General features: G+C 46.2%; 1 protein-coding gene across 2 annotated transcripts; it reads left to right on the top strand.

The window, feature by feature from the left end:
- Positions 1–260: 260 nt before the first annotated feature.
- RBM47 (RNA binding motif protein 47) lies at positions 261–7,115 on the top strand (the record flags this gene model as incomplete). Of its 2 annotated transcripts, XM_084286386.1 has the most annotated exons (4): positions 261–1,404; positions 2,950–3,156; positions 5,997–6,199; positions 6,858–7,115. In XM_084286386.1, 4 exons carry the CDS (start codon positions 276–278, stop codon positions 7,113–7,115), a joined length of 1,797 nt encoding a protein of 598 aa, XP_084142512.1. The 2 variants fall into 2 exon arrangements, with proteins under 2 accessions (XP_084142512.1, XP_084142513.1); XM_084286387.1 differs by lacking the exon at positions 2,950–3,156 and having other exon boundaries at positions 276–1,404.
- Between the last annotated feature and the right edge of the window lie 4,274 nt (positions 7,116–11,389).

Below are 11,389 nucleotides of genomic sequence, written 5' to 3' on the forward strand. Positions count from 1 at the left end.
TGTATTTCTGCATTTCCTGCCCTGTGTCTGGGTTTGAATGAAGAGAATCGTTTCCCCCTGATGCTAAAGTGTATTTATTATTCCCCACTTGACTGTTCCTGTGAAGGCCTAGAGGAGCCAGGGAATGGTACCGAATGGGTGCTTCTCTTGAAAAAATGAGCTTGCAGGAGGCCAGGAGAGAAGGGTGGCTTTCTGGTGGTAGCTAACACCTTCTAATGAGTGTCCTGCTTCTTCCTGTGTCCAGGTTTTATCGGGCTTTGAATGAGTTTGACATCATGACCGCTGAAGACTCCACTGCAAGGATGAGCAACGATTCCTCCAACGTGGCTGCCACGAAAGTCCCCGAAGGCGTAGCCGGTGCGCCCAACGAGGCAGCTCTGCTGGCGCTGATGGAGCGCACCGGGTACAGCATGATCCAGGAGAACGGGCAACGCAAGTACGGCGGCCCTCCTCCCGGCTGGGAGGGCCTGCACCCTCCTCGCGGCTGCGAAGTCTTTGTGGGCAAAATCCCCCGCGACGTCTATGAAGACGAGCTCGTCCCCGTGTTTGAGTCCGTCGGCCGCATCTATGAAATGCGCCTGATGATGGACTTTGACGGGAAGAACCGTGGCTACGCCTTCGTGATGTACACGCAGAAGCACGAGGCGAAGCGAGCCGTCAGAGAGCTGAACAACTACGAGATCCGCCCCGGCAGGCTGCTGGGTGTGTGCTGCAGCGTGGACAACTGCCGGCTCTTCATTGGAGGCATTCCCAAAATGAAGAAGAGAGAGGAGATCCTGGAGGAGATCGCCAAGGTGACAGAAGGCGTGCTGGATGTCATCGTGTACGCGAGCGCTGCAGACAAGATGAAGAACAGAGGCTTCGCCTTTGTGGAGTACGAGAGCCACCGAGCAGCAGCGATGGCCAGGAGGAAGCTCATGCCGGGAAGGATCCAGCTGTGGGGACACCAAATTGCTGTTGACTGGGCAGAACCAGAGATCGACGTGGATGAAGATGTCATGGAGACTGTTAAAATCCTCTATGTGAGGAACTTGATGATTGAGACCACAGAGGACACCATTAAAAAGGTCTTTGGGCAGTTTAACCCCGGCTGTGTAGAGCGGGTGAAAAAAATACGTGATTACGCCTTTGTGCACTTTGCAACCAGAGAAGATGCCATCCACGCCATGAACAACCTCAATGGTGTCGAACTGGAAGGCTCGTGCCTGGAGGTTACCTTGGCCAAGCCGGTGGACAAGGAACAGTACACTCGCTACCAGAAAGCAGCGAAAGGAGGGGCCGCAGCAACACCCGAAGTAGCTCAGCAACCTAATTATGTTTACTCTTGCGATCCGTACACACTAGCGTATTATGGATATCCGTACAATGCCCTGATCGGGCCCAACAGAGATTACTTTGTGAAAGGTTAGTAAGCACAATTAGGGGAAGTGATGGGCAGGCTTGATCTCAGGCTGACGTGAACCAAGGTCTGCCTGAGCCAAAGGACAGCTGGTGCTTGGCACTTTTTTCTTAAACACTCTTTTATAAGTCTTTTTATCATATGTATGGTCCATCTCATTTAAAGTTATGACTACGCAGAGTGTGTTTATCTAGAGATAATTGCTAAAGTACATGCCAGTTTGAAGGAGGCATCAAAACTATGCTAAAAGAATGAGCAAACAGATGAAGCGTGGGGTAAAGAAGAGAGGGATCTTTTTTTTTATGAGTGTTGTACTGTCTGGGTAAATGGACAGTCCGAGGACTTCAGCTTCTGATGCCTCCTCCTGAACAGCTTTATCCTGAGTATTAGACATCATGACAAAGGATGCTCCCTCTGCCTTCTCCTAGAGATGTGGGTCTGGTGAGAGCCACCCAGCAGACCTGGTCATCCAAAGGGAAGGGTGTCGGGGAAAGCCTGTTGGAAACTCTCCAGGTGTCATCTGCCCTCTGCATTAGGATGACAGCAAGTGATGTGTCCTTCATAAAGTCTGTTAAGAACTATTAGCAGAAGGAATAACATGAGTGCAGAATGATTCTTTTATTATGTATGCTTTAATTAGTTATAGATTACCACCATTACAACCAAAATTAACTGGAAATCAGTTATTCATTAAAAAAAAAAAAAAAAAATCTAGCAGTTTTAATTGGTGTAATAATTACAGTTATCCTGTACTTACAGGAATTGTAGTTTCCTGAAACTTAATGTGCATTTCCATACAACAGGCAGTTTAGCATGAATGTATTATTCAGGCACCCACGTAAAACAATAAATATTTTTAACTCTAGCTGATCAAGAATTACAGCCTCAGCTCAAATTCCAGATCTGTACTTGTCATGAACCACAGATGAGCTAACCAACAGCCTAAATGTGCAATTAGGCCATCACAGAGCACATTAATACCACAATGTCCAAAGTACTGTTTTAAAGTGTGTGGTGCTGCTAAGATAAATAGAGGCAGTACTGTTGGAGATGTGTAATATTCACATACACAGAAAGAAAGCAAAAGGCTCTATTTAAAATATATTCAGTGGTGGGACAAAGCTGATTAAAGGCCAGGTACAGCTTTGGGCCACCACTACATGGCCCCATTGCTGTGAGGCTATTTCCTCTGGAGGACAGCTGAGAGCAGAAGCTGTTTCTGCTGCATAGAAATCGCCTCTGGAGGAGCCTCTCTCTCCCTGCTGACTGTACAACGCTCATAAAACTGGCCACAAGAGTTGCACCACCATAAATAAACCGTTAATTTACAGTCAGAAAGATCAAGAGCAAAACTTTCATAGTCTTACTAGGTGCATCTAAGGCCAAACTCTTCTGTTTTCATAAACAAAGTCACTTAGATCAAACTGACAGCAGCAGCCTCATTTCTAAGTACATGCTTCCTGGTTTCCCAAAGTCTGAGGTGGCTTGCACTCCCCATGATGCTGTTACTGTCTGTTATTCACCATCCTCTTCTATGTTTTTATCATAAGCAGGCAGCATACGAGGCAGAGGGCGAGGTGCAGCTGGCAACAGAGCCCCCGGCCCCCGGGGCTCCTACCTGGGGGGGTACTCCGCCGGACGTGGCATATACAGCAGATACCATGAAGGCAAAGGAAAACAGCAGGAAAAAGGATACGAGCTGGTGCCCAACCTGGAATTACCTGCTGTCAACCCAGTGGCCATTAAGCCTGGTGCAGGTTAGTGTGAGCAGTTGGGTTGGGTATGCCTGCAGGATGGGGGGGAACACAGAGGTGGCTGGAGAGCTCCTGCTCTGGTCTAAGACCAGCCCATGTGGTGGTGGAGATGGTCCCTTGTCTGGCTCTGGCTGGGCTTCCTGCAAACATGCAGTAGGACAGGTGACAAGAGCATCTAGGAGCCCTTCAGTCCAGAGGAAAAAAGAGCAGAAGCTGCCTCCTCCTGTCCCCTTTTGCACCTCCTCAGGAGGAAGCAGACTTTCCCCTTTGTCTAGTCTTGTACACCAGAGCATGGTAACTAGGAGCAAACTTCCTCTCCCCAAATTTCTTTTCTGTTAATTTCACCCTGGGCAATTGCCTTCCCAAATTTCCAGCCAGGCCAGAACTCTCCCCTGCTCAGTTCTTATTTCTCCAGTTCCATGAATTTGGGAAAAGGACCTGGGGTTTTCCCATGGCAGGAAAGTCCCTGGTTAAGGAGAGCTCCTCGATCACCATCAGGAGTGTGAGCAATGCAGGTGTCATGCCCACAGCCACCAAGCAACCTACAGCAGACCTCTGAGCTCTGCTGAGCTGCGGGGAGCCAGCCTAAGGGCCAGGGCAGGGTTTGCCTTTTTCTGCCACATCCTCAGCTGAATATCCAGCCTTTGCTTTTTTTTTTTTTTTTTTAAAGCAGCCTAAGGCCTAAGGAAGAGATGAGGGTGAGAGGTACAAGCTCTCTTGTACAAGTCCTCTGGTTTTCTCTCCACTCCTCTCCCCATGCAAATTTTAATTGCAGACCTAAACAGTGTTGAATACTAAAGCTGTAGTGGTTTACCGGGACGTGTTTCATAATGTCAGTGGAAACTACAACCTGCATCTAATGAAAACTCTGAAGAGTTCTTCACAACAGCTGCATGAAATAATGTGAGAAGAGGTCTAGAGAAGTAGGAATGTTGTTAAAAGATTAGGACCATTTCCAAAGGAAGATCTGAGACTTCCTGAGAAAACTATCCACTCGCAAGTAGAAAATATTACCACTATGTATGTTTGTAAAGATACTTCAGGAATTCCAGGTATTACTAAAGGATGCTTGAAAAGTGATTTTTGAAACACGTGCTTGATTTTATCCTAGTATTTATTAGTGGTGTCTGTGTAATTAATTCAACTACCAAACAAAACCTGAATCTCAAGTCTAAATGTTTCTCACTTGAAACATGTTCAGATTCAGATCTCTTTATCTGGTCTTTCCATCTCACGTGGTTCCAGCACAAGCTGTGAGCACAGAAGCACTTGGTCTCTTTTCTCCAACCAGACCAGCTGACCTGGTAAAAGGAACTACGTGTGAGACTTACCTCTGTTATCAAAAGGAAATTACTCTGAAATCACACTACCAGAATGGAGAAGTAGAGAGGAACAGACTCTGCAGTTTCCAGTTTCCATCCATTTAGAAATATCTTAAAGTTCTTTTCTTTACAAATGGTTAGGAAACTTTTGAGACAACACCCCAATACCCCAGCTGCCTGTTTCTGCTTTTCTGCCAGAAGTTACTGCAGAATGGAGCACATGAGCTTTTGCCTTTTCTTCAGTGGGACATTATCCAGGTTATTTAAAGCACTGATAAAATTGGGTTTAGCTGACCAGGTGGAACTGGTGTAGAAGGAAGGCTGGAAAAAGTCACAGGCAGAAGTCTCTGCTTGAGATAATGGGACATCACCGGAGGTGGAAACACCTCTGCCTAAAAGATATATGATCAGATCCCTTGTTGAAGTCTCCGTGATCAAAACGAGAATACTACTTGCTGAGACCTGTCCTGCCCACGGGCAGAATTGCACACTTCCATATTGCTAAGTTTCATCCCAGTGAAACAAAGCTGTGTGCTAATTTGGCTTCATTTCTGGCTTAATGGCTGCCCCTCTCATAGTTGCCAACATCACCTCTTAGTCCATCTTTATTACTTATCCCATTTTCCTTACGAATACAAGTCCTGCAGAAAGGCTTCAGAGCTGAAGGCTGAACAGCACATTATGAGGCAACGATGGAATTACAAATGTTGTTATTGGGAATGTCTAGCGAAGCACATTTCTTCTCTAAGCAGTGAAGCTCCCCTAGAAGCACACACATACTCACTGCCTCTGAACACAGTTATTCTGCTCAGAGCATTTTCCCTTTATCTGGAAGACCTTAGCTCTAATTATTTTGCATTGTCCAATTTTGGCATGAGGAGCATTCTCTTAAGAGTAATTTCTTTTTTAGTGCCATTAAACAAATTGATGCTGTACCAGAAAGATGGGATAAAATGTATTTAGCCAAGTTAGTCCTGGGAAACATACAGTAGTAAATCAGCTGGTATTTCACAGGGTTGGCCAAAGGACAGGATATAGGCTGGGCCAGTTGCTGCCTGCAAGTTCTGCAGTACAAACTTCACTTTTCTTTCCTGAAGTAACCACACTTCCCTCAATCTCAGCAGCTGGAGCAGGGACTTCACCAGGGCAGTAGGTGCTCCCACCCATCTCTGAACTGAGGCCACACTCTTCACCAGAGAGATGATGGTGATGGTCAGAAGGGGCTATGTAGATCCAGGGCAGGGTTCTGGCCCTGGGACACCCATGACAAGGGGACAAGTACTGGGCAGAGCAAGCAGCACCAAGCCCATCACCATGCACAGCTCCTGACATCATTTGTGGTGCTCTGACCTGCAGGGAGGGTGGAGGTGCCCCACGTCCCTCACTGGCACATGGGGCTACCTGTCCTGATGAAAGCAGCATGGGAGAGCTGGCATAGCCAGGAGGGAGGGCTGTGTGCTCTTTGAGATGAGGCTCTGGAGACCCTCTCCCAAAACACCTGATGTCTCTGGTCTCTCTTAGTGGCCATCCCTGCGATCAGTGCCCAGTACTCCATGTTTCAGGCCGCGCCACCAGCCAAGATGATGGAAGATGGCAAGATCCACGCAGTTGAGCACATCATCAACCCTATTGCCGTCCAGCAGGACCCAGCCAGTGCAGCAGCTGCTGCAGCAGCCGCAGCCGCAGCTGTAATACCGGCTGTGTCAACGCCTCCCCCCTTCCAGGTGAGTTCAGGGTCATCCCAGTACAGCTCAGGGCTGATTTCTGCTCCTGTTATTTTGTCCCATGTGCCCAGAACATACAGAGAAATTCATCTCATGTAACTTGAGACTCATCTGCAGCTTATATCTGGCAGCTGAGCTACACCTTATATAAATATAAGGGTATATTATAAGGCTATAAAAATATGAAGGATATGAAAATATTAAAATGTATCTAAAGGAGGGAAACAAAGATGGTGAAGGGTCTGTTGGAGAAAACATATGAGGAGCAGCTGTGGTCCCTTGGTTTGCTCAGCCCAGAGCAGAGCAGGCTGAGGGGAGGCCTCATGGCGGCCTGCAGCTCTCTCACGAGGGGAGCGGAGGGGCAGGCGCTGAGCTCTGCTCTCTGGGGACAGCGACAGGACCCGAGGGAACGGCATGGAGCTGGGACAGGGGAGGGTCAGGCTGGGGGTTAGGGAAAGGTTCTGCACCCAGAGGTGGCCAGGCACTGGGACAGGCTCCCCAGGGTCATGGCACCAAGCCATGGGTGGTCAGGAAGCGTGTGGACAGGGCTCTTAGATACCAGGTTTGACTGAGGCTGCTCTGTGTGAAGTCAGGAGTTGGACTGGGCGACCCTCATGGGTACCCTCCAACTCAGGACTTTCTGCGACTCCAATTCCAGGGCCGCCCCATAACGCCGGTGTACACCATGGCCCCCAATGTGCAGAGGATCCCCGCCGCTGGCATTTACGGGACAAGTTACGTGCCATTCGCGGCGCCTGCCGCAGCAACAGCGACGATAGCCACGCTACAGAAGAACGCGGCCGCTGCCGCTGCTGCCGCCGCTGCTGCCTACGGAGGGTACGCCGGCTACATGCCTCCGGCATTCCCTGCTGCCACCATCCAGGTGCCCATCCACGACGTCTACCAGACGTACTGAGACTGTCGGCACGGAGGGCGGCAGAGAAACAAACACTGAAGGAACACTTTACTATTTATGAAGAACGTGCCTGCTGCAAAACAGTAACGTCTGGACTCTGTAAACTGATGCAGAACCTGCAAGTGAAGAATGTCATGGAAAAAAACGTGTTTGAAATGTTTTCTACGCTTGAAGTTTTCACTAACTTTTTTAGGCTATTTTTAAAATTTAACACGCCTGTATTCATACATTTCTAAACGACCTCAGTGCATTGAGCCCATCGCTTATGTGCATTTATACGCATCATAGTGGGGTTGCATAGGGTCTTTTTTTTTTAGCAGTTATATTTTCAATATATTTGTGGTATGAAGGTTATTTTTTAGTAACTTCTGCACTCCAGAGATGTCTATTTTGTAGTGCCTTTAATAATATATCTGCTATATATTAAAAAGCACACCTGAGCAGCTAGGGAAAGTTTAAACAATATATTTTGAAGAATATATTCAATATTTAAAGAATACATACCTTAGATTTTTTTTTAAGAAAATAAAAAACAACAAGTATCTTATTTAAAAAAATGTTATACTGGAAAGTGCAATTTGAAAAATGTGCAAGACCTCTGCATTTTTGTGCTGGCATTAATACAATCTGTTTGTTATCATTTGAAATCAAAAGTACTAATATTGTTTTTTTGGAAAGAAGAAAAAAAAAAAAAGCCTCCTCACACAGACCTCTTCACAGTGTGATTGGCAGGCTTATAATAAGCAAAGGAAAGGCTCTGAGTTTTCCTTGAGAACTGGATTTTCTATTTATTGAAGCTACCTGTAGTTCAGCCTTGGAGCACGTGCAGAAACGAGCACCTGATATTTCGTGCAAGGTGTCTTGACTTCAATCTTCATCCAGTATAAAACCTAGGCTCTTTTTAAATGCTCTTTGTTTTGTTCTTTGAAGTAAATGCTGTAGTGACTGAGAATGTATGCTGTTGTAGGCAAGAGCACGCCTGCTCCTGCCAGCAGGACGTGCAGTGCTGCTTACCCATAGCTTCATCATGTTCTGTGAGAAATTTCCAAGGTACTAGGGGTGGTAGTGATACTGGAATTAATACAGCAGGGCTGGCATCCCTCCCGGCCTCCCTTCCACACTCGACTCCAGTTCTCCGCACCTGGAGTACGCATGCACATCAGGGATGGGAGGGATTGGACCTGATGATTTAAAGATGTAGAGCTTGTAAATACACATTTTAAAAGTCATTTTATGTTGCAAATTTACATGGTATGTGGTTTGCCACAAAACAAAGGCAGTTTATTTCGATGTTATAAAAAAAAAGTTTGTTTTATTAAGAAGTAAATATATTATTGCAGTGTTTTGTGGCCTGTTTAAAGGCTTTTATTTAGTAGTGCAGTGAATGTAAAGTATAGTAAAATGTTAAAGAAATATCTTGCCCATTTGATGAAGAATGTCAGCTCTGCAAACACTACTCCAGTGAAAGGAGGTGTGAAGCAGGGACTGAGTAAACCATTTTGCTTTGCATTTTATGGTATAAATACCAACTGAAGGGGTTTCATATAAAGTATGTTTTGACAACTGAACCACTTCCAGATCACCTCCAGCTCAGTAAAGTGACCTTCTAATGCATATTTTTCTTGCCTCAAAATTGAGCGGTTGTTTTTTAGGTGCTCTTACTCAGCAAAGCTGAGCTCTATGTAAAACTGTCCAACTGCTATCAGAAGCACTGTGAGGAAGTTAACCATTAAGTCAGACTCTGCTCCTCTGTGCCCCTTCCCCGGAGGCTTTTATTGTCTGTCCCAGAGCTTTCGGAAACGCAACCCTTAGCCCCAAAACCTGAAGGCCCTGCCTGTTTTTAGGGTGAGAGGAGGTGAAGCGGGCAAGGCCTTCCAGAAAGACCCTGGTAAGGATGCTCAAAAAATGCTGGGGGTTCCCTCTAAGGCCTTGTACAGCTCAACACTAAATGCCACCACAGATTGCAGCACATCTCAATGTGCTCTGCGGTCCCCTTTCCAGCCCCTCCACCACAACCACGGCCAACTCAGAGGAGGGACGAAGGGTGATGGTTGCCCTCCCATCCATCCCCTCCCCACTGGTTCCTGCTGCTTGCAGTAGGGACAGAAAGGAACCCAAAGAGGGTGAGCCTCCAGGCCACCACACCAAGGCAGGAGAGACAGGACGCGGGGCCATAGCCTCCTGCCCCCGTCTTTTCCACTTGCTTCTGAACCATTTCATGTACACTACTACTGAGGTAAGTCTGATAACTTGAAATGTGAACATCTTTAGGTTAAGAACAAACTATTCAAAGAAATATATATATATATTATAAAAAAAAAAAAAAGGAAGAAAAAAAAACTAGTGTGCCTTATTCTTGAAAGAGCTGATATTTTAGGTGTTTTATTGTATCTCTGTTTTCTGTACTGTCGGAAGCCTCTGAGTTTATTTAGTTCTTGCTCTATTTACGGTACATTTCTAGGATGTAGTGAATAAAGCATTCTTTAAAAAGAGCGACTGATATTTCTTTGTGACATCCCACTGCCAGGTGAAGCCTGATGCTGCGCAGGCTTCCTGGTGGGCAACATGCTACCTCCCAGCTGGGGAGGGGGTGCTTGGGGCAGGAGGGCAGCAGGGTGCCACAGCCTGCATCCTCATGGGCTCCTCGGGGAGGGGAGATGGCCTGGAGGACAGGACCCATCCCAACACGTGTATGGGGCACCTCACCATTCTTCCAGCGGCCTCTGATCAGCCCCAGACTCTTTTCACATCCAGTTTAAAGACCATGCCTGGATATGAATGGAAGAGACAAAGCTGGTGTCCTCATGCTTTCCATTCACCAGCTGCACAAAACCTCTGTAACCCCACTGTGCTCCCAGAAGTGCTGGGAGCTGGCACTGAGGTGCCCTGTTGAGAGAAAACAGCACATCATTATCATCTCAGCTCACTTTAGCCTTCAAAAGCAGTCCTTTCAGGCACAGATAACTAGGTTGCACCTCTCGGCAGCATTGCAGTCCTCCAGAATACCTGTTTGCTTCCTTGCTCTAAGTCCATCTGAAGAAAATTTGCTGCAGATACCAAGTCTTGGTAGAAGAGCAGTGTGAGGGAGCAGAGTTAAACTCTGAGGCAAAGCAGAAGGAAGGCAGAAGTGACTAAATCAGGCATTAGTGTTAGGGAATAATCCGAAAGAGAAGGAGAAGAGAACAAATATTGCACTTCCTTCCATGTCCCTCATTAGGAAGCAAAAGTATCTGCAACTTGCTTTCTTTAACCATCTTTTCCCACAGTGCCTTCAGGTCAAGGCATTTCATGATAACATGCCTTGGGCTTGCTGGAAGATACTAATCATGAAAGGATCATGAAAGGTTTCCCTGTCTTCACTGTCTCTTTTTTTTTTTTTTTTTTTTTTTTTTTTTCAATTGTGTGTGTGTGTTAGAAAACTGAAAGGCTTTGGAAGAGTAGGATTTGGAGGTGGGAGACAGTCACCTAATTTCACCTGTTTTCCTTGCAGCTTTGGTTTAAGGAGTCTGCATGTCCCAGCAAAACTCCCCAGAACCAGGTCACTGTACATGTATCTTGTTCAGGGACTGGGTAATCACAATGCTACAAGCAGCTTTCAAGGAGAGGTAGTCACATTAGGACTTTACCTGTTGGGCAAACCACCAAGTTACACAGGAAGACTAATGTTTTCCCTGCAGTCCCTTGCTGACCTTACCACTCCCTAGAGGTCCACCTCCATCTGGAGATGAGAAAGAAACAAAAACCACAGCCCTTACAGGTGTTCAGAGCTACACAGACATGCACTCCACAGACATCAGCTTTTTCCAAGTGAGACGAAGAATTGTGCCACACTAAAATGTTTTAGTGGAATTTTCCTCTTTCCCTTTATCCATGCTATCCTAAATTAAAATCAATCTACAGAGCATGCTCTGGCTCTTTCTAAACAGACACTTCACAAGAGAATTTGTTATTTTCCTAGATTGCTGGTTTCTTATTTCAGTGTTGTAAGACTGTAATTAATGATTAACCCATCATAAGGTTCAAATATGCAAGTCATTCTCAGGATATTAACATAAACAATGCCAGAGAAATGCAACAGTACTTTTAAGATGACCTTGCTGCCTCAGGAATGTCAGGAGCCTTGGGCATCGTGACAACTCAGAACATTGCCAAGTTGATCCCATTCCCTCTCTGACCATATTTCTTGATGGTCTTGAAGAGCAGACATGCCCTTCTCTGGTTGGTATCAACTTGAAGTGCTAAAAGCAGCCTCGACTTTTTTTTTTTTCTGGAAA

This window comes from Netta rufina (assembly GCF_964035555.1).
Source record: "Netta rufina genome assembly, chromosome: 4".
Lineage (NCBI taxonomy): Eukaryota > Metazoa > Chordata > Aves > Anseriformes > Anatidae > Netta > Netta rufina.